Source organism: Dendrobates tinctorius, unplaced genomic scaffold (genome assembly GCF_039654945.1).
Source record: "Dendrobates tinctorius isolate UK_male_01 unplaced genomic scaffold, ASM3965494v1 ptg000295l, whole genome shotgun sequence".
NCBI classification, from domain to species: Eukaryota; Metazoa; Chordata; class Amphibia; order Anura; family Dendrobatidae; genus Dendrobates; species Dendrobates tinctorius.
The window spans coordinates 1,483,523-1,509,470 of record NW_027361962.1 but is presented as its reverse complement, the minus strand read 5'-3'; the positions used below and the strand labels follow the sequence as shown (position 1 = coordinate 1,509,470).

The window sequence follows — 25,948 nt, the reverse complement described above, 5'->3', positions numbered from 1 at the left end:
ACCTGCCATATAAATCAGGGCTAACACATACCAGGCAGTCATAATTGAACTCACTATTAGACAAAAAACGCCAAAAGGTATATTGTATTAGTGCATGAGAAACCTATGTAATTAATAAAGTGCTGAATAGATCTTAATAAGAAAGAGCTCCACCATGCCAGGATACAGTAAATGAAATAGAGTTACTTACCCCTGCCTGCCGCCCCTATGCGCGTTTCGCTAGTGTCTTCATCAGGAGACGTGGCTAATCTTCACAACGAGATTGGTATATTTAGAACCGCCGTCCAATCAGATGGGGCTGTGAGTAAACGTGTGTCCGCAACGGCGCATGCGCTAGGCCAGAGCGCACCCACAAACAGTGGAACTTCAGCGCGCCCGGACCGCAAGCGTCCCGCCGCTGCTAGGCAGCCAGGGAGGACAGCAGATCACGTGAGCACTTCTTCTTCGGTTGTGTAGGTGGGATCGGCGGCAGCGCTCACTTGCTCTTGCCGGACTTGCTGCTCTCGGTCTTCTTGGGCAGCAGCACGGCCTGGATGTTGGGCAGGACTCCCCCCTGGGCGATGGTCACCCCACCCAGCAGCCTGTTCAGCTCCTCGTCATTGCGCACCGCCAGCTGCAGGTGTCGGGGGATGATGCGGGTCTTCTTGTTGTCTCGGGCGGCATTACCGGCCAATTCCAGGATCTCAGCGGTCAGATACTCCAGCACAGCGGCCAGATAGACCGGAGCGCCGGCGCCCACCCTCTCGGCGTAGTTGCCCTTGCAGAGAAGCCTGTGCACACGACCAACCGGGAACTGCAGTCCTGCCCGGGATGAGCGGGTCTTGGCTTTAGCGCGGACCTTCCCTCCTTGTTTGCCGCGTCCAGACATGGTGGTGATCGCTGATAAGAAGAAGAAACAGAAAAAAAAAAATCTGCGTGAAGAGGAGGAGCACCGAGAGATGGCTGCTCTGGCATGAGGCTCCTGAGTTTTTTACCCCGTTTAATTGTTAATCCTCCCTTTGGTTCACTCACCATTGCGTAGCTACAGGATTCGGCAGAGCTGGGAGTAGTGTGGAGACTGCGATCAGCTGGGACCGGTGTCTTTCTGTCCTCGTGGAGCTCCGTGCCTGGATTCAGCTGGGAGAGAGTGAAGCTGCTGGCTGCCTGCCTTGTACCCATTTCCAGCATGCAGATGATCCCAGGATAGGAAACCTGGTGGAGAGTGCGGTGCTGGAGTTGTTCTGGAGATCTTGTGGTCCACATGGAGCTGTATGGCTACAGGATTCGGCAGAGCTGGGAGTAGTGTGGAGACTGCGACCAGCTGGGACCGGTGTCTTTCTGTCCTCGTGGAGCTCCGTGCCTGGTTTCAGCTGGGAGAGAGTGAAGCTGCTGGCTACCTGCCTTGTACCCATTTCCAGCATGCAGATGATCCCGGGATAGGAAAGCTGGTGGAGTGTGCGGTGCTGAAGATGTTCTGGAGATCTTGTGATCCAGGTGGAGCTGAAAGGGTGAGCTGGGCAGGTTTGGACTGACTGTTGGCATGTCCCCTGATGTCCCTGTCTTGTTGCACCCATGCCCTCCCCCCCAGCAGTGCTGGGAGCACCCTTTATGGAAAGTTGTACATTTAACTCTGCTAAGCTGTGACTGTTCAGTCTTTATAGCTACAAGCTGAGTGTAGTCATGGCCACTGCACTCTGTAAACCTACTCTTATGATTTCAAGGGACGATTTATTATTCTGGAATCATCCACAATTTCTCATGGACTCCCCTTCTTGGAGCATGATTGCTAATTCAACAATTGAGTACATAAAATCCATTACTTCTGTGAAACCTGTGGAGGTGTACTGCAAGAGAGGTAGGAGAGGAGGCATCCTGGCACGCCTTCGGAGGAGAGGGTTCAGAACAGCTCTTCCTTCACTCCACTTGGCTAATGTCTGTTCCTTATCTAACAAAATGGAGGATCTGAACTTACTTTGTAACATGAGATCTGATATGGCCAATTCAGCTGCTCTTTGTTTTACTGAGACCTGGTTGAATGACACCATCCCTGATTGTAGTCTGGATCTACCTGGTTTTGTTATCTACAGAGCTGACCGTGATTGTGTAGCTTCAGGTAAACAAAGGGGGGGGTGGGGTATGTCTCTACATCAACACTAGCTGGTGCTGTGATGTTAACATACTGAGAAAAGGTTGCTCTCCAGATCTAGAGTACCTTGCACTCAATTGTAGACCATTTTACGCTCCAAGAGAGTTTTCATCTATGGTTCTGGTTGCAGTATATATTCCCCCTCAAGCATCTGTTAAAGCTGCTATTGGTGAATTAGCTTGCAAAATATCAGAATGGGAGAAAGGATCTCCTGAAGCATTTGTGATCGTAATGGGGGACTTTAACAAAGGAAAACTCAACCTGGATCTCCCCAAATTTACTCAACATATAAACTGCTTCACGAGAGAGAACAATACGCTTGGTCACTGCTATACTGTCTTAAAAGGGGCCTACAGGGCAGTGAGGAGAGCAGCAGTGGGCTTTTCAGATCATTGTCTAATTCATTTAATTCCAGCCTACAGGCAAAGGTTGAAAACATCCAAACCTACAGTTTATACAAAGAAGACATGGTCTGAGGAGGCAAAATTGCAACTGCAAGCATGCTTTGAATGCACGGACTGGGAGGTATTCCAGGAAACATGCTCGGGTCTGGATGAATGGGTTGATGCAGTGTCCTCATATATCCGTTTTTGTGAAGACACGTTTATTCCATCCAAATCTGTCCACTTTCGGGGAAACAACAAGCCGTGGTTTACAAATAAAGTCAGGTTGATCCGTAAGAGAAAAGAGGAGGCTTATAAAGCAGGCGATATTACTGAATTCAAGAAACTTAGGAACTCGCTATCTAAAGAGATCAAGTTAGCCAAACACGAGTATGCAAAGATTCTGGAGGAAAGGTTCTCATCAAAAGATACTAGATCTGCATGGAGAGGATTAAGAGAGGTCACCAATTATAAAAGCCACCCCACTATAGTGAACCCCAGCAGAAGTCTGGCAGCAGAGTTAAATGAATTCTACTGCAGATTTGAGGCAAGCTCTACACACAGTGGCTATTCATCTCTAAGCTCCTCAGTCTGTTCATATAAAGATCATTCATTGTGCAACACCCAAGTAGTGATCTCCGAGGCAGAGGTGATACGCATCCTGAAGGGACTTAAGGTCAAAAAGGCACCTGGCCCTGATGGTGTATCTCCAATGTGTCTGAAAGTATGTGCTACCCCCAGCTTGCCCCTATACTGACAAATATATACAATGTGTCACTGAAAGAGTGCGTTGTACCTCAGTGTTGGAAAAATTCCACAATTATCCCTGTCCCCAAGAAAGTGGGATCCTCTGAGTTGAACGACTATAGACCAGTAGCACTCACATCTGTAGCTATGAAAGTCTTCGAAAGAATTATGATGTCCCACCTGATAAAATTCACGCAGAAGCTATGGGACCCGCTTCAGTTTGCCTATAAGGAGAATCGTTCGGCAAACGACACTGTCAATCTGGCACTGAAGTACATTTTGGATCATACAGATGAACGGCACTCATATGTCCGGATTCTTTTCATGGACTTTAGCTCAGCGTTCAATACCATTGATCCGAATTTACTTCATAAGAAAATGGTAGCTCTTGGAGTCCCTCTCAACTTATGCTTGTGGATTTATAACTTCCTGACAGCCAGGATACAGAGTGTAAAAGTTGGACCATTCACTTCGGACACCTTGGTCACAAACATCGGGGCACCTCAGGGGTGTGTTTTGTCCCCGTTACTGTTTTCTCTCTATACGAATGATTGCATCTCTTCAGCAGACTCAGTAAAAATCTTGAAATTTGCCGATGATATGACACTGATTGGTCTCATCAGGGGAAATGCTGAAGACTTGTATCGGAGTGAGGTGGAAAGAATATGTGACTGGTGTAAAGCCAATAATCTTGTACTCAACACTAAAAAAACTGCTGAGATGGTTGTGGATTTTAGGAAAGATCAACATGAGATACTTCCAATCTACATCCATGACGAAGTGGTTCTTAGGGTCACAGAGACCAAATTCCTTGGTGTTATCATCTCTCATGATCTTAAATGGGGGAAAAACGTGGATGCTGTTATAAGAAAAGCACAACAGAGGATGTTCTTCCTGCGTCAGCTGAAAAGATATGGTTTGTCTAAGAATCTGCTGATCTTATTCTTTAATGCTGTCATCAGATCTGTGATTTGTTCCTCTCTGATAGTCTGGTATGGGGGAGCCACTGCGCATGACAAACTCCGCTTACAAAGGACTTTCAGAACAGCAGAGAGAATTATAGGCTCCCCCCTGCCTAAAATCCAGGATCTTTATGATAAGAGTATTCGATCCCACGCATTGAAAATTTCATCCGATCCCTCTCACCCGGGACACTCCTCATTCCAACTACTCCCTTCAGGACGTCGCTTCAGAGTCCCCAAATGCAGTACCAACCGCCATATGAACAGCTTCTATCCACTCTCTGTTCAACAATTAAATCGTCATGTGTAGACTATATACTGTATCTGTCTTGTTAGATGTTACTTGTTGTATCTGTTGTTATATATTATGTTGCCTCTTTGCCACAAAGAATTCCTTGTATATATGTACTTGGCGATAATAAATTTGATTTGATTGATTGATTTGAAAGTGCTGAATAGTTCTTAATAAGAAAGAGCTCCACCATTCCAGGATACAGTAAATGAAATAGAGTTACTTACCCCTGCCTGCCGCCCCTATGCGCGTTTCGCTAGTGTCTTCATCAGGAGACGTGGCTAATCTTCACAACGAGATTGGTATATTTAGAACCGCCGTCCAATCAGATGGGGCTGTGAGTAAACGTGTGTCCGCAACGGCGCATGCGCTAGGCCAGAGCGCACCCACAAACAGTGGAACTTCAGCGCGCCCGGACCGCAAGCGTCCCGCCGCTGCTAGGCAGCCAGGGAGGACAGCAGATCACGTGAGCACTTCAGGAAGGTCTGGGAAAGATCGGGCCCGCGCATGCGCACAGGACATAAACTATGTTTGTAACTGAAGACCTGAACTGAAATGTAAATCCCTTTTACGTACTAAAAGGGATTTACATTTGGCTATTAATTTATATAGCAAGACATCTGAAATCCTAAGTGTTGGTTATGCCATATTAAGATATAATTTCTTTTAAGGGAACAATTATATCAATCATGTAATTATAAATACAAGTAGATTATAAAAAAGGGGGATAAGGAAGGTATAAGGTGAAGGAGTGCCAAATAAGTGCTTGGTGCATGATATGCATCATTATTATAATATCTTAAAATTTAACTAATAAGTCAATAAAATTGTATACGAGTGATTACTTGTGATAAAATGTCAATATAATAAAACTGATGGATGAATAGGAGTGTAGGGTGTTAAATACTAATAAATACATAAGTTAAAAAAACCCACATATATAATAATGATAAAAATAATACAAAAACATGATTAAAAAACATAAATAACAAAAAGTGATATATGAAAAAATTCCCATATACTATTGAATCCATGATTTTAAAAAATCCCACATACATCATAATAAAAAATACAAAAACATGATTGAAAAAAAAAGACATAAATAAATAGCATGATATATAAATTTCCATATAATTATGAAAACCCCAACACTGTCTTGGTATATAAAAAATACAAAAATGAAGAAAAAAAAGAAGAAAAATAAAATCTATAATATAACCGTGGTAGCGTCACTCTGTCTGAAGCCTTTACAGACTGCGCAAGCACGACGCACCTGTGCAGTCTGGCTCCAGGCAGAATGAGGCATCCAGCGGCAAGAGGCGTGTGTATGGTGCTGGAGATGGCGGTACGGGTACACACTGCATACCGCTATGTTCGGCGCCATACTTAACTGACCGGAAGGAGCGTTGCCGCGGCGCTTCTCTTCGGCCGGAGTGCGCGTGGGAATCGCGCAAGCGCATAGCGCTATCCGGCGCCATTTTACTGAAGACACATTTGCAGTGTGTCTTCAGCAATATGGCGCCGGACAGAGCGGTATGGGCATACACGTACTCCGGCGCCAGACTCCTCCCCCGGCCTCCGACAGAACGTGACAGCGCAGAAGCACAGGGAAGGAAGGGGAGTATAATTTTTTTTCCTACGTATGCAGTTTAATAGGGGTCAGGGGGACCATGCATACCAGGAAAGGGGGCGTAAGGGGACCATGCTATCAGGAAAGGGGGGTGAGGGGACCATGCATTCCACGAAAGGGCGAGTGAGGGGACCATGCATACCAGGAAAGGGGGAGTGAGGGGACCATGCATACCAGGAAAGGGGGGTGAGGGGACCATGCATAACAGGAAACATGGATTTTTGTGATAAACTCACCGTAAAATCCTTTTTTCCGAGACGCTCATTGGGGGATACAGGTACTGTGGGTGTATGCTACTGCCGCCTGGAGGCTGACACTAAGTGAAAAAAAGAGGTTAGCTCCTCCTCCGACGTATACACCCTCGCCCCGATTGCGGGCGGAAACCAGTTTGGTGCAAAAGCATTAGGAGAACAAACACAAATCAGACAACATCAACCTTAATGCAGGTAACAACATGTCTAGAAAATAACCACCCTATTTTCATACAGAAAGCATATTAATTAAATAAACAGAAGCCAACTTGGCTATCAGGGTGGGTGCTGTGTCCCCCAATGAGCGTCTCGGAGAAAAGGATTTTACGGTGAGTTTATAACAAAAATCCATGGTTCTCCTTCACCTCATTGGGGGACACAGGTACTGTGGGACGTCTTAAAGCAGTCCCTGGGTGGGAAGTTGACTCACCGGTCCCAAGCTACATGCACCTCATGTCTAAAGGTGCGCCACTGCTGCTTGGAGAATCCTTCTACCCAGGCTCGCATCCGCCGAAGCCTGAGTATGGACATTGTAATCTTTAGTAAACGTGTGCAGGCTGGACCAGGTTGCAGCCTTGCAAACCTGTTCCGCCGAAGCCTGGTGTCGAAGCGCCCAAGAGGCGCCCACTGCCCGAGTGGAGTGTGCTCTGATCCCTGCTGGAATCGGCGCGCCTCTGATGCGATAGGACTCCTGAATAACCAAACGAATCCATCTGGCTATGGTCGATTTTGAGGCAGCGAGCCCCTTCCTGCGACCCTCTGGGAGTACGAACAGTGCGTCTGACTGACGAAAGGGTGCCGTTTGCGACACGTACCTCCTGAGAGCTCTCACCAGGTCCAACGTATGAAGAGCCTTTTCCACACGGTGCACCGGTGCTGGACAGAAAGAGGGCAAGATAATATCCTCATTAATATGAAATGAGGAAACGACCTTTGGTAAAAAAGGAGGAGCTGGTCTAAAAACCACCTTGTCCTTGTAAAAGGTCAGGAACGGGGCTCGGCAAGATAACACTGCCAGCTCCGAGACCCTCCTGATTGATGTTATGACTACCAGGAACACCACCTTCCAGGAAAGGTATGACAAGGGGATATCCTGTAACGGCTCAAATGGAGCTTCCTGCAGAACACTTAGGACCAGGTTAAGGTCCCAGGTGTCCATAGGTGCCTTATAGCAAGGTACCAAGTGGGAGACCCCCTGGATGAAAGTTTTAACCTGCAAGTTGGTAGCAATCCTGCGCTAAAAGAGGACGGATAAAGCCGATATCTGTATCCTGAGAGAACTGGGAGCCAAGCCTGATTCTAAACAAGACTGGAGAAAAGCCAAGATATTAGGGATGGAGAATCTCAGTGGCGAACAACCCTTGCCCCGACACCATGCAAAGAAAACCTTCCAGGTGTGGTGGTAAACTCGTGCCGAGGTAGGCTTTCGGAAAAAAATAAATCAGTCTTGAGACAGACCGACGTGTGCCTCCAACAGACACTAAGCAAAAAACTGGTTTCCGCCCGCAATCGGGGCGAGGGTGTATACGGCGGAGGAGGAGCTAACCTCTTTTTTTCACTTAGTGTCAGCCTCCAGGCGGCAGTAGCATACACCCACAGTACCTGTGTCCACCAATGAGGTGATGGAGAAAGGGGGGGAGAGGACCATGCATACCACGAAAGGGGGAGTGAGGGGACCAAGCATACCACAAAACGGGGGTGAGGGGGACCATGCATACCAGGAAAGTGGGGGTGAGGGGACCATGCATACCAGGATAGGGGGGTGAAGGGACCATGCATACCACGAAAGGGGGTGTGAGGGGACCAGGCATACCACGAAAGGGGGAGTGAGGGGACCAGGCATACCACGAAAGGGGGGTAAGGGGGACTATGCATACCATGAAAGGGGGGGTAATGGGGACCATGCATACCACAAAAGGGGGGGTGAGGGGGACCATGCACACCATGAAGGTGGGTGAGGGGACCATGCATACCATGAAAGGGGGGTGAGGGGACCATGCATACCAGGATAAGGGGACCATGCATACCAGGATAAGGGGACCATGCATAACAGGATAGGGGGTGAGAGGGCCATGCATACCAGGATAGGGGGGTGAGGTGGCCATGCATACCAGGATTGGGGGGTGAGGGGGCCATGCATACCAGGATAGGGGGGTGAGGGGGCCATGCATACCAGGATTGGGGGGTGAGAGGACCATACATACCAGGATTGAGGGGTAGCATGCATACCAGGATTGGGGGGGTGAGGGCACCATGCATAAAAGGATTGGGGAGTAAGGGGACCATACATACCAGGATAGGGATGAGGGTTTACCATGCACACCAGGATACGAATGAGGGGGTACCATGCATACCAGGACGAGGAATGGGGTGCCATGCATACCAGGATTGGGGGGGTGAGGGTACCATGCATACCAGGATAGGGTGGAGGGGTGCCACGCATACCAGGACAGGAAGGGGGCAGCACGTACCAGGATGGGAGACCATATACCAATAAAAATGCTTGCCACCCGGGCGTAGAACGGGTTCATAGCTACCAATAAATAATAGGCCAAAATGTCCATAATTATCCCAATTTCTTGAAATGAGGTTATTCTTCAGTTTCAAAAAGGACTATTCATCACAGGTCCACATCACAAGGAGGGGGGAAACATATATCTAAAAAATAATCCGAGTTGAAAAATTCTTTACCCTTAACCCCTTTCCTACATTGGACGTACTATTCCGTCCATGTGACCTGGGACCTAAGTCCCAAGGACGGAATAGTACGTCTAGTGAGATCAGCGGCGCTCACGTGGTGAGCGCCGCTGATCGCGGCCGGGTGTCAGCTGATTATCACAGCTGACACCCGGCACAATGTGTCAGGGGCGGTCACTGACCGCCCCCGACACGTTAACCCCTTGCACACCGCGATCAAACACGATCGCGGTGTACCGGGGGTTAAAGGGTACTTTAAGTATTTATTTCCATTTTCCCCATAAGGGTTAGGGCTGGAGTTAGAATTGGGGGTTTCCACTGTTTGGGCACATCAGGTGCTCTCCAAACACAACATGTTGTCTGATCTCAATTCCAGCCAATTCTGCGTTGAAAAAGTCTAATGGTGCTCCTTCCCTTCCAAGCTCTGCCATGCGCCCAAACAGTGTTTTACCCCCACATATGGGGTATCAGCCTACTCAGGACAAATTGCAAAACAACTTTAGGGGTCCAATTTCTCCTGTTGCCCTTAGGAAAATAAAAAATTGGGGGCAAAAATATAATTTTTGTGGAAAAAATGATTTTTATTTTCACGCCCGGGCGTTATAAACTTCTGTGAAGCACTTGGGGGTTCAAAGTGCTCACCACGCATCTAGATAAGTTCCGTGGGGGGTCTAGTTTCCAAAATGTGGTCACTTGTGGGGAGTTTGTATAGTTTAGGCACATCAGAGGCTCTCCAAACGCACATGACACCCGCAGACCATTCCATCAAAGTCTGCATTCCAAAACGTCACTCCTTCCCTTCCGAGCCCCGACGTGTGCCCATACAGTAGTTTTCTCCCACATATGAGGTATCAGCGTACTCAGGACAAATTGGACAACAACTTTTGGGGTCCAATTTCTCCTGTTACCCTTGGGAAAATAAAAAATTGGGGACTAAAAGATCATGTTTGTGGAAAAAATAAGATTTTTTTTATTTTCACGCCTGGGCATTATAAACTTCTGTGAAGCACTGGGGGGTTCAAAGTGCTCACCACACATCTAGATAAGTTCCTTGGGGGGTCTAGTTTCCAAAATGGTGTCATTTGTGGGGGGTTTCCACTGTTTTGGTACATCAGGGGCTTTCCAAACGCGACATGGTGTCCGATCTCAATTCCAGCCAAAAACGTCAAATGGCGCTGCTTCCCTTCCGAGCTCCGCCATGCGCCCAAATAGTCGTTTACACCTACATATGGGGTATCAGCGTACTCAGGACAAATTGCACAATAACTTTTAGGGTCCTTTTACCCTTGGAAAAATAAGAATCGAGGGTGAAAAGATCATTTTTGTGGAAAAAATATGATTTTTTAATTGTACGGCTGTACGTTATAAACTTCTGTGAAGCTCTTGGGGGTTCAAAGTTCTCACCACGCATCTAGATAAGTTCCTTGGGGGGTCTAGTTTCCAAAATGGGGTCACTTGTGGGGGGTTTCCAGTGTTTAGGTACATCAGGGGCTCTCCAAACGTGACATGGCGTCCGATCTGAATTCCAGCCAATTTTGCATTGAAAAAGTCAAACAGCGCTCCTTCCCTTTTGAGCTCTGCCATGCACCGAAACAGTGGTTCCCCCCCCACATATCAGGTATCAGCGTACTCAGGACAAATTGCACAATAACTTTTGCAGTCCAATTTCTGCTGTTACCCTTGGTAAAATAAAAAAAATTGAACTTGAAGTATTTTTTTTGTGAAAAAAAGTTAAATGTTCATTTTTTTTTAAATATTCAAAAAATTCCTGTGAAGCACCTGAAGGGTTAATAAACTTCTTGAATGTGGTTTTGAGCACCTTAAGGGGTGCAGTTTTTAGAATGGTGTCACTTTTGCGTATTTTCTATCATATAGACCCCTCAAAGTGGCTTCAAATGTGATGTGGTCCGTAAAATAAAACGTTGTTGCAAAAATGAGAAATCGCTGGTCAAATTTTAACCCTTATAACTTCCTAACAAAAAAAAATTTTGGTTCCAAAATTGTGCTGATGTAAAGTAAACATGTGGGAAATGTTATTTATTAAGTTTTTTGTGTGCCGTATCGCTGTGATTGAAGGGCATAAAAATTCAAAGTTGGAAAATTGCGAAATTTTCAAAATTTTCGCCAAATTTCCGTTTTTTTCACAAATAAGCACAAGTTATTTGAATGAAATTTTACCACTACCATGAAGTACAATATGTCACGAGAAACCAATGTCAGAATCACCGGGATCCATGGAAGCGTTCCAGAGTTATTACCTCATAAAGGGACAGTGGTCAGAATTGTAAAAATTGGCCCGGGAGTTAACGTGCAAACCACCCTTGGTAGTGAAGGGGTTAATCGTATTGGATCATGCTTTAAAACGTTTAGGCTATGTGCACACGTTGCTTTTTTTGTGCTTTTGCGGCGATTTTCAGCTGCGGAATTGCCGCGAAAACGCAAAAAAACCTGCATCCCATGCAGTCTTATGGGATTCCGCAATGCTGTGGTAATGCTGCGGATTTTACCACTGCGGAATCGCATCGAGGTAAAATCTGCAGTATGCTCATTCTTTGTGTGGAATCGTGGCGATTTCGCACCCATAGGATTGCACTGAAATGCGTAAAGTGAGCGCTCAATGTGCAGATGGTACCCAGGGTCTGGAGGAGAGGAGACATTCCTCCATGCACTGGGTACCATAAACTTGAAAAAATAGAATTAAAATAAAAAATAGTTATATACTCACCTTCCGACGGCCCCCGGACTCTTTCCCGCATCTCGCCACGCACCCGGCATCTCTTGCGAGCGTGACGTCATCTCCGGTCCTTCGCGCTAAGCATTACTGGGACCGCAAGATGCCGGGAGAATGGAGAGGAGATCGGGGGGCTGTCGGAAGGTGAGATTAACTTTTTTTTTTTTTTTTTTTAATTTTTTTTTACATTCTATCTTTACTATTGATGCTTTTTCATAGGCAGCATCAATAGTAAAAAGTTGATCACACTTGTCAACACTATGTTTGACAAGTGTGACCAACCTGTCAATCACATAGGGATGACTACAAGAGAACTGTGCATCAGAATACGTGAGCATGTCCATGATCTTGAAAAATCAAAAGATGCTCAAGAAGGCGATCAATTGAAAACGTTACCAAGAGACTACAACATTTTCCATAATTCGGATGCAAAAGATCTGTAGATTGTGGCCATTGATCAGGTATAATTTGGTATACGGGGTGGTGATTTATTTAAAGAGCTGTCACAGGTAGAGAGCCGCTGGATTTATAGGCTCAATACCATGGTCCCAGTTGGACATAATGAAAGTCATGGTCTTAGCCATTTCCTTTAAATTAAATGGGTTTTCAATCTTTTGTTTTTTTAAGAGTATGGTTTTAATTTTTATTTATTTTTTAGATATATGTTTCCGCCCTCCTTGTGATGTGGACCTGTGATGAATAGACCTTTTTTAAACTGAAGAATAACCTCATTTCAAGAAATTGGGATAATTATGGACATTTTGGCCTATTATTTACTACTAGAGGTGTGCCCGATGCTATCTCATCGGGAAGGAAGTGTGTGTGAGTACGTCTGTGTACATGTGTGTGCGTGTGTGTACATGTGTGTGTCCCGCAGCTGCCTGCCCACCCACCTCCATGCAGTCACAGCCGGCAGGAAAGAGGGTGGTTTGCGGCCTGTGCTGGAGATGTGAGTACGTGTGTGTGTGTATATATGTGTGAGTACGTGTGTGTGAGTGTGTGTGTGTGTATGAGTACGTGTGTGTGGGTATGCACGTGTGTGTGCGATACCCCCCCTCGTTACAACCCCCTCACCCTGCGGGTCCGGCGGCGTGGCTGGCAGGAAAGACCACGGCTTCCAGCCTGTGCTGGAGATGGGGTGCGGTGCCACCAGAGGGCGCCCGCACCCCATCTCCAGCGCAGGCCGCGGTCTTTCCTGCCGGCTGTGACTGCATGGAGGTGGGTGGGCAGGCAGCAGCAGGTCCAGCGGGGGGGTCTGGCGGCATGGCCAGCCGCGGCAGCGGGGGGTCCAGTGGAGACGGCGGGCAGCCGGCAGGAAAGACCACGGCTTGTGGCCTATGCTGGAGATGGGGTGCGGCGCCACCAGAGGGCGCCAGCACCCCATCTCAAAGCACAGGCCGCAAGCCGCGGTCTTTCCTGCCGGCTGTGTCTGCACGGAGGTGGGTGGACAGGCAGCGGCGGGTCCGGCAGTGGAGGCGGGGGGCCCAGCAGCGGGGGGGTCCGGCGGTGTCCCGCTGGTGGTACTATGGAAGGGCCTAGTACCACCAGCGGGTGCCATATTGGAATACCCATCACTTGGGTATTCCAATATGGCGGTCGGCGTACTTCCGGTACATTGTGGGATTTGGGGACATCCAGACGAAAGTGGATGACAGACAACTTAAGGCAATATATATATATATATATATATATATATATATATATATATATATATATATATATATATATATATATATAGACTAGATGGTGGCCCGGGCATCGGGTATTCTCGAATATGTATGTAGTTTATTTATGAACCGTCGTGAGATCAGCAGCTAGCGCCGCAGATCTCCTGATGGTAGCGTGCGTCGTTCGAATTCTGCGCCAATTGGCGGCCAGACTGCACCTGTTGTTGATTGGTCGCGGCCAGCCGGGCACTCCGTTACAAACAGAGAGACAGACAGAATTAGACGATTATATAGTAGATTATTTTATTTTTCTTCATTTTTGTATTTTTTATATACCAAGACAGTGTTGGAGTTTTCATAATTAAATGGGAATTTATATATAATGCTATTTATTATGCCTTTTTTCAATCATAATTTTGTATTTTTTATTATGACGTATGTGGGATTTTTTTAAATCATGTATTCAATAGTATATGGGAATTTTTTCATATATCACTCTGTTATTTATGCTTTTTAATCATGTTTTTGTATTTTTATCATTATTATATATGTGGAATTTTTTAACTTATGTATTTAATAGTATTTAACACCTTACACTCCTATTCATCCATTACTTTTATTATATTGACATTTTATCACACTCACTCGTATACCATTTTCTGACTTATTAGTTAAATTTTAAGATATTATAATAATGATGCATATCATGCACCAAGCACTTATTTGGCACTCCTTCACCTTATACCTTCCTTACCCCCCTTTTTTATAATCTACTTGTATTTGTAATTACATGATTGATATAATTGTTCCCTTAAAAGAAATTATATCTTAATATGGCATAGCCATCACTAAAGATATCAGATGTCTTGCTATATAAATAGCCAAATGTAAATCCCTTTTAGTACATACATTCCAGTCTTTTCAGTTACACACTTTTATGTCCAGTGCGCATGCACGGGCCCGATCTTGCCCAAACCTTCCCGAAGTGCTCATGTGGTCCGCTGTCGTCCCTGGCTGCCTAGCAGTGGTGGGACGCTTACGATCCGGGCGCGCTGAAGGATGCTCCACTGTTTGTGGGCGCGCACTGGCCTAGCGCATGCGCCATTGCGGACACAAGTGTACTCACAGCCCCATCTGATTAGAAGGCGGTTCTTTATATACCAACTTCGTTGCAAAGATTAGCCACGCCTCCTGATGGAGACACTAGCGAAACGCGCGTAGGGGCGGCAGGCAGGGGTCCTTCCACTTGTTACTATCAGTAAGTAACTGTATTTCATTTAAGGTACTGTCACACTTAGCGATGTACCAGCGATCCCGACCAGCGATATGACGCGGTCAGGATCGCTGGTACATCGCTAAGTGGTCGCTAGTGAGCTGTCACACAGGCAGATCTCACCAGCGACATCGCTGGGGACGGAGGTCGCTACTTACCTGTCACACTAGGCGATCCTGCGTCCTCCCGCCCGGCTCCACGCTCGTCTCTCCACAGGAAGCTGACGACGAGAAACAGTCTTGGACGTTCTCGCGCGATCAGCGATAACCAGCGGGGGAGTGGGTCGTAGGTAAGTATCAGACACAGCGATGTCGCTAGCAATATCGCTATAACGTCACAAGTTGGAGCCCTTTCTTATTAAGCACTATTCAGCACTTTATTAATTACATAGGGTTCTCATGCACTAATTAAAAAAAAAACCTCCCAAAAGGTATATTGTATTAAAAAAAAAGAATAATTTGTTGGTAAAAAAAAATACTGTTTTTCCTCCTTGTCTTATCTGACCAGTAGGGGGTTTAGTAGTTATATGACCTTTGTATTGATTTATTTACCCATATTGAATTAATATTTTGGGATAACCTTGAGTGTTTAAATGTCGATACTGATGGCAGCATTTAGAACATGCTCAGAACATGGTCTATGGAGCTTGGGTCAGTGAATAACTGAAGCTGTGATGCATTGCAATGTATTATAATAGTGATCAGGGTTAATAACGTTAAAGTCCTATAGAGAGGCTTAGAGAATTTTTTTTTAAAGTTATAAAAAAAATACAAAATAAAAAAAAAAAATATAACTATAAATACATATTTAACCCCTTCATCAATGCAAACTGTTGCAAGAAGGTTTGCTGTGTCTGTCAGCATAGTGTCCAGAGGCTGGAGGCGCTACCAGGAGACGTGGAGGGGGTCGTAGGAGGGCAACAACCCAGCAGCAGGACCGCTACCTCAGCCTTTGTGCAAGGAGGACCAGGAGGAGCACTGCCAGATCCCTGCAAAATGACCTCCATCAGGCCACAAATGTGTATTTGTCTGCAGAAACGGTCTGCTATCCCTGACCATGGTCGTTATAATCATATATTGCAAGGAAAATTAGCATGCAATTGCTTAGAGTGGGTCTAAGAGGCTAGACCATACAATAACTATATTATAATCACTGTATCACAAATAATAAAGTGCACACTCCTATGTTGGGTCCCCTGATGAGCCCCAATAATGGAAGGGGGCGAAACGCGTAGGGACAAGGGACATAAGACTGGGCACTACTATAATCAGATAAGTGACTGTGTGAAGTATCAAAATGTTCCCTTTTTTGAATTGTCTATGATTACTGACAAAACTGCAAATCCATGTCTAAGTACACTCTAATTGTGTTTTAAGCTGTGATTTATGTATGATGCTATTTTTTTTTTTTTTTTTGATCTACTTCAAGCACATGTGCACTAATGTATCAGTGTTGATCCGTGGCTGTGTTACTGAAGAATAACTGATGCCCGGCACACACTGCCTTGAGGACAAGGCCCCTTTATAGGCAGCGATGGGGAGGGGTCACACACTGCGGAGGGGAGGGATTAGGCTAGTTTCACACTAGTGCTTTTGAGCGCAGCGATGGCCTGCGCACGGCCGCCGCTAAGCCCCGCCCGCTGCCGCGCCGACCTGCGCCAAACGCAACCTGCTGCAGTTTGGTTGCGCTCGGCGCACCGTCAAAAAGGTGCATGCGCCGCCAAACGCATACTGCGCACGGCCTGCGCCCCCCAGTGATAAAGATAGGGGATGCAGGACGCATGCAGCATCATGCGCCGGTAGGCGGAGCTACCGGCAGAGGCGCGGCAGGGAGCGGGGCTTAGCGGCGGCCGTGCGCAGGCAGTCGCTGCGCTCAAAAGCGCTAGTGTGAAACTAGCCTTAGACAGTTTGATACACTTTGATAGGGGGCGGGGCACCTGTCAGATTAGATGTGACGAGTAATAGGTTTGCTACACAACTACTCACAGCCGGTGTTATCACACATAGCACCATGTATAATCTGAATTTTCGATGAATTGGGGACTCTACGGCAAAAAAAAAACCCTTAAAAAAACATAATATAAAACATCTAGCCTAGAACTGTCCGGTCCGGTGAATGAGGAGAATGTGACTCTTCTCTTATTTATTTTGTGGTGACTCCTCATCAAGACGGTTACCTGTAGGAAAGTTTTCTTTGTGCCGACACTCATCTCCCCGCACATCACTTTCTCCTTTCTCCATTACGGCTTTAGGATGATTTCTCAGCAGATTTTGCCTGGATTTCAAAACTGTGAAAATAATATAAAAGTCACAGAGAAGGAAAAGTCACGTGGAATGTTCAATATAGACGCCTTTACTACAATTAATTTTTCATTATATAAGAATTGCTTTGTCTGGAACTTTTGTATTTTTGTGGTACACACTATATTATGTCATTCACGTATTATATAAATGTCATGTTAGAGAAATCGTCTGCCCCTTTTTAATAATTACACACAGCACAGTATGGTCTAAACTAGGGGTCCTCAAACTTTTTAAACAGGGGGCCAGTTCACTATCCTTCAGACCATTGGAGGGCTGGAATAGTTTAAAACAAAAAAACTATGAACAAATTCCTATGCACACTGCACATAACTTATTTTGAAGTAAAAACAAAACAGGAACAAATACAATATTTAAAAAGAAGAACAAGAAAAGTTAAATCAACAAACTTACCGATATTTCAATGGGTTCTTTGAATATCCTACACTCAGAGTCAATTTTTGTTTTTCTTCATATCATTGTTTCCTAGGGATTCCAAATTGCTATTAGTAAAATACCAACATATATATACAGCGCTACTAAAACTATACCAGCAATAAAATTGACCACACAGAGACATACAGACTGCACTGACCATCAATACTGAAAAAGATACATTTCAGCTCACCTCTTGTAAGTTTGTAAGAACTATTGAAAAGCTCTGAGCGCGGACACGTCAATGCAGCCTGATCAGTGCCCATCAATGCAGCCTGATCAGTGCCCATCAATGCAGCCTGATCAGTGCCCATCAATGCAGCCTGATCAGTGCCCATCAATGCAGCCTGATCAGCGTCCATCAATGCAGCCTGATCAGCGCCCATCAATGCAGCCTGATCAGTGCCCATCAATGCAGCCTGATCAGTGCCCATCAATGCAGCCTGATCAGCGTCCATCAATGCAGTCTGATCAGTGCCCATCAATGCAGCCTGATCAGTGCCCATCAATGCAGCCTGATCAGCGCCCATCAATGCAGCCTGATTAGCGCCCATCAATGCAGCCTGATCAGCGCCCATCAATGCAGCCTGATCAGTGCCCATCAATGCAGCCTGATCAGTGCCCATCAATGCAGCCTGATCAGTGCCCATCAATGCAGCCTGATCAGTGCCCATCAATGCAGCCTGATCAGTGCCCATCAATGCAGCCTGATCAGCGTCCATCAATGCAGCCTGATCAGCGTCCATCAATGCAGTCTGATCAGTGCCCATCAATGCAGCCTGATCAGTGCCCATCAATGCAGCCTGATCAGTGCCCATCAATGCAGCCTGATCAGCGCCCATCAATGCAGCCTGATCAGCGCCCATCAATGCAGCCTGATTAGTGCCCATCAATGCAGCCTGATCAGCGCCCATCAATGCAGCCTGATCAGTGCCCATCAATGCAGCCTGATCAGTGCCCATCAATGCAGCCTGATCAGTGCCCATCAATGCAGCCTCGCCAGTCCATATCATTTCAGCCTCCCCAGTGCCCATATTGGTGGAACTGTGCTTTTACCTCAGGCTCAGACAGGTGTGGTGCGAGAGTCCCCAATAGGCAGGTAAATGTCCCCAATAGGCAGCATACATCCCCAATTGACATGCTAAAATAATGCCAGTACTCACCTATGTCCCCCGCTGCTCTGAAGAAGCACACTCCACTCCGTCTCCTTCTGGCACAGGCGGCTGTAATGTAACGAATTTGAATGGATTGTAATGAATACCAGGGGAAGAGTCTTGAGGAGATCATTTGCATATTCCCAGTGCATTCTGGGATAAGTGAAGAGTCTCTGCGAGCTCAACGATCACTGGGTTTTGGTGGTTGCAGCTGAAAAGAGGAAATCGGAAAACCAGGGGAAGAGTCTTGAGGAGATCATTTGCATATTCCCAGTGCATTCTGGGATAAGTGAAGAGTCTCTGCGAGCTCAACGATCACTGGGTTTTGGTGGTTGCAGCTGAAAAGAGGAAATCGGAAAACCAGGGGAAGAGTCTTGAGGAGATCATTTGCATATTCCCAGTGCATTCTGGGATAAGTGAAGAGTCTCTGCGAGCTCAACGATCACTGGGTTTTGGTGGTTGCAGCTGAAAAGAGGAAATCGGAAAACCAGGGGAAGAGTCTTGAGGAGATCATTTGCATATTCCCAGTGCATTCTGGGATAAGTGAAGAGTCTCTGCGAGCTCAACGATCACTGGGTTTTGGTGGTTGCAGCTGAAAAGAGGAAATCGGAAAACCAGGGGAAGAGTCTTGAGGAGATCATTTGCATATTCCCAGTGCATTCTGGGATAAGTGAAGAGTCTCTGCGAGCTCAACGATCACTGGGTTTTGGTGGTTGCAGCTGAAAAGAGGAAATCGGAAAACCAGGGGAAGAGTCTTGAGGAGATCATTTGCATATTCCCAGTGCGCCTGTCGGCGCGCGAAATTTGGCTCATCTTTCATCGTTTTTAAGAAATCTCAAGATGGAAGAGGCCAGGAGCCATTTGGTGAGCTGCATTTCTTGCTACATGTTCACAGATTTACCAGTGGAAAAGCCAAACTTCACATGCCACAAATGCAAGCTTGTGGCCCTGTTGGAGGAAAAGTTGCAAAATCTCGAAGAGAGGTTAGCTACGTTGAAGATCATTAAGGAAGGTGAAGAGTTCTTGGACAGAGCAGAATTATCTCTTCATGTTACAGAAAGAGAAGAAATTCGAAGTGCACCTGAAGAAACAGAGGAATGGAGACATGTGACCCAGAGAAGCAGGAGGATCAGGAGGCAGTCAGCACCCATACTGCTCAGGAACCAGTACCAGGCTCTCACGCAGGAAAACGATGAAGAAATACATCAGGATAAGACTTTGCCAACAAACAGCAACCTTGTACGCCTTCAGAGTCCTCCTGGATGGAGAAAGAAAAATGTTGTGAAGAAGAAACGGAGAGTGGTGGTCATGGGGGATTCCCTGTTGAGAGGAACTGAGGCCGCTATCTGCAGACCGGATATAACTACAAGAGAAATGTGCTGTCTTCCAGGTGCAAAAATTAAAGATGTGTCTGACAGGATATCAGGACTCTTCAGACCTACAGATGACTACCCATTCCTGCTACTACATGTGGGGACAAATGACACCGCAAGAAACGACCTGGAAATCATCTGCAGAGACTTTGAAGACTTAGGCAAGAAAGTGAAAGAACTGGGAGCGCAGGTGGTCTTCTCTTCCATCCTCCCAGTGGATGGCCATGGAACAAGGAGGTGGAATAAGATTCTGCAGGTGAACAACTGGCTACGTCGATGGTGCCGTCAGCAACGATTTGGATTTCTGGATCACGGAGTGAACTACTTATACGATGGACTACTTGCTAGAGATGGGGTGCACCTTACGAAGACTGGAAAGCATGTATTTGGAAGTCGCCTTGCTACACTTGTAAGGAGAGCTTTAAACTAGAACAACATGGGAAGGGAAGCAAAAGACCAGAAAAAGCCATACACCTGACAAATGCTATTGAGAACTCTGCTATTAGAAGTGGAAAGGAAGAACAAAGACGAAAGAATCTAATTAATAAAAATATTGGAGAAAGAGAAACCAATCACAAACTAAAATGTTTCTATACTAATGCACAAAGCATGGGCAACAAACAAGGAGAATTGGAACTACTAACACAGGAAAAGAAATATGATGTAATTGGAATCACTGAAACTTGGTGGGACAATACACATGATTGGAATACAAGACTAGAAGGATACAACTTATTTGCAAGAAACAGACTTGATAAACGAGGAGGGGGTGTCGCATTGTATGTTCGAAACGCGTATATCTGCACAGAGATTGAAGCTTCAGAGACTGGGAGTTCTGTGGAAACTGTTTGGGTAAGAATACAAGGACAGAACAATGGAAAGGACACCATTGTAGGCATTTACTACAGGCCGCCTGTGCAAGCCGAAGATATAGATGAACTCTTTATGCATCAGATGGCCAAGTTCTCCAAAAAATATGACATAGTTGTCATGGGAGATTTCAACTATCCAGACATTTGTTGGGAATCTCTCTCAGGCAAAACTAACAGGTCAAGGAAATTCTTATCCTCTCTTGCTGACAACTTTATCTTCCAAAAGGTAAGGGAGAAAACAAGGGGAACTGCTACCTTGGATCTAATGCTTATAAACAGGGAGGAAATGGTTGAGGAGGTAAAAGTGGCTGGGACCCTAGGAGGTAGCGACCATGCTATTTTAGAATTTTGGATAACTAGAGGTGGAAGACCTGTGAAGACTCAGACGTCAAGGTTAGATTTCAGAAAGGCAGATTTTAAGGGATTCAGAAAGAGAATTGGAGGGATCAAATGGCTGGATATCCTTAAAGACAAAAATGTCCAGGAAGGATGGGAAATCTTGAAAAATGAAATTCTCAAAGCACAGTTGTTAACAATTCCGAAAAGAGGGAAGAATAGGAAGCATTTAAGGAAACCAGGATGGATGAACACAGAACTTAAGCACATGCTAAAAAGGAAGAAAAAAATGTTTATAAAATGGAAAGAGGGAGGCATATCTAAAGAAGAATATAATGCTGTCTGCAGAACCTGCAGGGCACAAATCAGATTATCTAAAGCTGAAAATGAACTGAGGCTTGCAAGAGATGTCAAAAGCAATAATAAAGGATTTTGGGGATATGTCAAAAGTAAAAGAAAAGTCAAAGATGCTATAGGATTTTTACAGGATGAAAATGATGAAATAGTAAGACAGGATGTTGAGAAGGCTGAACTTTTAAATTCCTATTTTGCATCTGTTTTCTCTCAGAAAGGAAATGCAACATCAACTGTTATTCACTGTCCTATTAAGGGAATAGAAGAATCCAGGATATCTATAAACAGAAAGATAGTGAGGAAACACTTAGCTAACCTAAATGAATTCAAGTCTCCAGGTCCAGATGAATTACACCCCAGAGTACTGAAGGAGATAGCAGAAGAAATTTTTGAACCCCTCTCCATAATCTTTGAAAATTCTTGGAGAACAGGAGAAGTGCCAGAAGACTGGAGAAGAGCAAATGTTGTTCCTATCTTCAAAAAGGGGAAGAAGGTGGACCCAGGCAACTATAGGCCGGTGAGTCTGACTTCTATACCAGGAAAGATCTTTGAACAAATTATTAAACAACATGTATGTCGATACCTGGATAAGAATGAAGTGATTAAACAGAGTCAGCATGGGTTTCTAACTAATAAGTCATGTCAGACTAACTTAATTTCCTTCTATGACGGTATCACTGATTGGGTGGATCAAGGAAATGCTGTAGATATAGTATATCTTGACTTCAGCAAAGCATTTGACAAAGTCTCTCATACAATCCTTATTGAAAAAATGACTAAGTATGGAATGGACAAGGCAACTGTTAGGTGGATTCATAACTGGCTTAGTGATCGGACCCAAAGAGTGGTCGTAAATGGCTGCACATCCAGTTGGAAGAATGTCTCAAGTGGGGTACCACAGGGCTCTGTCCTGGGCCCTGTATTGTTCAACATCTTTATCAACGATTTAGATGAAGGAATTGAGGGTAAACTGATTAAATTTGCTGATGACACAAAGCTAGGAGGGATAGCTAATACTAGAGAAGAGAGAGAGAGGATTCAAAAAGATTTAAATAAACTGGAGAAGTGGGCAGCAACTAACAGAATGGTTTTTAACAGGGAGAAATGCAAAGTACTACATCTGGGCAATAAAAATGAAAAAAGCATATATAGAATGGGAGGAATAGGGCTAAGTGACAGCACATGTGAAAAAGACTTGGGTATACTAATAGATCACAGACTGAATATGAGTCAACAGTGTGATGCAGCAGCAAAAAAGGCAAATGCAATTCTAGGATGTATTAACAGAAGCATACAGTCTAGATCACGTGAAGTCATTATTTCCCTCTACTCCTCTTTGGTCAGACCTCATCTGGAATATTGTGTCCAGTTTTGGGCACCACATTTTAAAAAAGACATCAACAAACTGGAGCAAGTTCAGAAAAGAGCGACCAGAATGGTGACCGGTCTGCAAACCCTGTCTTATGAGGAAAGGTTGCAGGATTTGGGAATGTTTAGTTTGCAAAAGAGAAGACTGAGAGGAGACTTAATAGCTGTCTACAAATATCTAAAGGGCTGTCACTTTGTAGAAGGATCAACTTTATTCTCATTTGCACAAGGAAAGACTAGAAGCAATGGGATGAAACTGAATGGGAAGAGACACAGATTAGATATTAGAAAAAACTTTTTGGCAGTTAGAGTGATCAATGAGTGGAACAGGCTGCCACGAGAAGTGGTGAGTTCTCCTTCAATGGAAGTCTTCAAACAGAGGCTGGACAGACATCTGACTGGGATGATTTAGCGAATCCTGCTTTGAGCAGGGGGTTGGACCAGATGGCCCAGGAGGTCCCTTCCAACTCTACGATTCTATGATTCTATGATTCTATGAATAAGGAAATGCTCACACAAGAATTGAATTTACTTAATAAATGATAAGATTAAATAATAAACAGTATAAACAATAAATATACAAGTGAATTAAACACACATCACATTATTCAGGTAGAATTCAATCTGTGTCCATCTCTCTCTCATTTCCGGGTCCTCTCTCCTCTGTCACATCTCCCCTTTGCCCTCTGTGTGTGTCCCCCCTCCCTGTATATCTGTGTGCTCTTTTATGTGTAAAACTTCTTTGATGTCAACAAGGTAAGTGTACTGGACACAAACTGATTAACATCTCCTGGGAAAAGGTCTATAAAACCAACTCATCTTTGGATGTCCTTTTGTTTAGAAGATAAGTGTTAAGATAATAAAAACCAGTTTGGACAGTTTGACCAAGTTTCAGTGATCTGTCCTTCAGGGATGTTCAGGGAGGTTAGAAGGATATATATATACATATATGTTAAATCATATCAATATTTAGTAAAATAATTGGAGTGTTGAAACCATTAAAAATAACTCGCACTATGCAGCGGTATGACGTCATCAGGCCGCATGACAATTACGTCGTCTGTGCTGCATATGGAAGGCTGCGCAATGCCTTTCCTCGCCGTCTCTCGGCCCGCCGGCATTGAACTGTAGTGGGCCGGATAAATGTCCTCGGCGGACCACATGTGGCCCTCGGGCTGTAGTTTGAGGACCCCTGGTCTAAACCATAGAAATAAAACACGTCTATGTGAGGGAACGTGAAGGAGCCACACCTCGTCACCCCGTCTGACATCAATATTACATCAGTGGGATCACATGGTGCGGTCTCCCCACTTGTACCAATGTGACGTTCCGCATCCCCTAGGGACAGGTAAGGTCAGCTTGGCACAGTTTTACACAGACACCCTCCTATCCAGATGGATCCAGGGAGTGAGAGAATGTGGCCCACGCAGTCACTGACGTGGTACTACACTCGGCCACAACCCTGACAGGCTGAGTGGCCCCTTTCACTAGAATCAGTGAAACAGAACCTCATCAGCCCGGGAGAACTGCCACCATTTACTCTTTCGATATACGCCTGGTCCGTTAACAGGGTTATATCGGGCCAGAAAGCCGCCCCCAGTATTATGAGATAGAAATAAAAGAGCAGCCCAAGGTTAAATTATATGTTTAATCGCCTTAAAGGGAAGGTGCCACCAGTTTTCTTGTAGATTGTTTTTTAGTGAAATTAAGCTTAAAATTGTAATTAAAATGGATTAATGCAATGCGGATTTGGCCGCTGCGGGTCCACAGCAGTTTTTGCTGCGGTGTACACTACCATTATTCCCTATGGGAATAAAAAACCACAGTGCAGACGGTGCAGATTTTTCCACGCGGTTTTCCTGCGGTTTTGAAACCGCAGAAAGAATTGACATGTCAATTCTTTCTGCGGATTCCGCTGCGGTTTGCCATCTCCTCCATTGTGGGGATGGAAAACCGCAGGGCAAAACCGCAGAGCAATCCGCAGGTAAAACCGCGCGGCCAAATCCGCACCCCATTCTGCAGCGTGTGCACGTAGCCTTAAGATTATACAAGTTTTACGTTATCCCTTCTGGGTGTTTGCTAAGGGATAAGAGAGGATGACACTTAGGAACACAGTGAGCAGCCATTTTGTTGGTGACTGAAAAGTTATACTGACAAATAGACAGTCATCAAGGATGGCAGGCAGCAAGGATTCTGGGAGATATATGATGGAGGGAGCAGGGTGACAGCAGCACAGAGTATTTCAGGAGAGCTGGTCTATGGGTGAGGCACACTGTTCGGTGCACGGAGCAGCCAGGGATTCTACAGAAATCAGGGAGACATTTCTGCTGATTGATGGCCTGTTCTGTTTCAGACTTTGCATGCAAAGACCCCATTCCCCTCCTCCGATCCTGTCTTCTCCGTCCTGTCCTGGCGACGTGTGAAAGTGAGGCGACAGGCGCAGTCCGGGGAAGCAGGCTGGGGAGGGGGGGAATGTAGCCATATAGTAACGATAAGAATGAGACCCCTCTCTTTAGCTGCCTCACCAGCCCCCCCTGACCGTATCTAACTGGAGGTCATGCTGCCCCCTCTATTACCCCAGACCTGTGTGCCGGTGCTCAGCCAGAACCACCCTAGAATAGGTCCCCTTTCTGCAGATAATACTGCCATAGTGTTATCACATAATACCGCCATATAGCTCACTCATAATACCGCCATATAGCTCACTCATAATACCGCCATATAGATCACACATAATACCACCATATAGATCACACATAATACCGCCATATAGATCACACATAATACCGCCTTATAGCTCGCTCGTAATACCGCCATATAGCTCGCTCGTAATACCGCCATATAGCTCGCTCGTAATACCGCCATATAGCTCGCTCGTAATACCGCCATATAGCTCGCTCGTAATACCGCCATATAGCTCGCTCGTAATACCGCCATATAGCTCGCTCGTAATACCGCCATATAGCTCGCTCGTAATACCGCCATATAGCTCGCTCGT

At 45.5% G+C, this 25,948-nt stretch overlaps 1 protein-coding gene across 3 annotated transcripts in view; it reads right to left on the bottom strand.

The window, feature by feature from the left end:
- LOC141073039 (uncharacterized) overlaps positions 1 to 25,948 on the bottom strand; it is a 79,329-nt gene that overhangs the window by 3,940 nt on the left and 49,441 nt on the right. The window contains exons 1-3 of one of the 3 annotated variants that reach the window (XM_073560352.1): positions 18,657 to 20,168; positions 17,473 to 17,544; positions 16,935 to 17,045 (exon numbers count right to left, since the gene is read on the bottom strand). The exons of 1 other annotated variant lie outside the window; for it this stretch is intronic. In XM_073560352.1, the coding sequence (XP_073416453.1) occupies positions 16,935 to 16,998 (64 nt within the window). In that variant the 5' untranslated portion in view covers positions 16,999 to 17,045; positions 17,473 to 17,544; positions 18,657 to 20,168. Of the gene's footprint in view, positions 1 to 16,934; positions 17,046 to 17,472; positions 17,545 to 18,656; positions 20,169 to 25,948 lie in introns of those variants that run through there. One more of the 3 variants, XM_073560351.1, reaches the window with a different exon arrangement.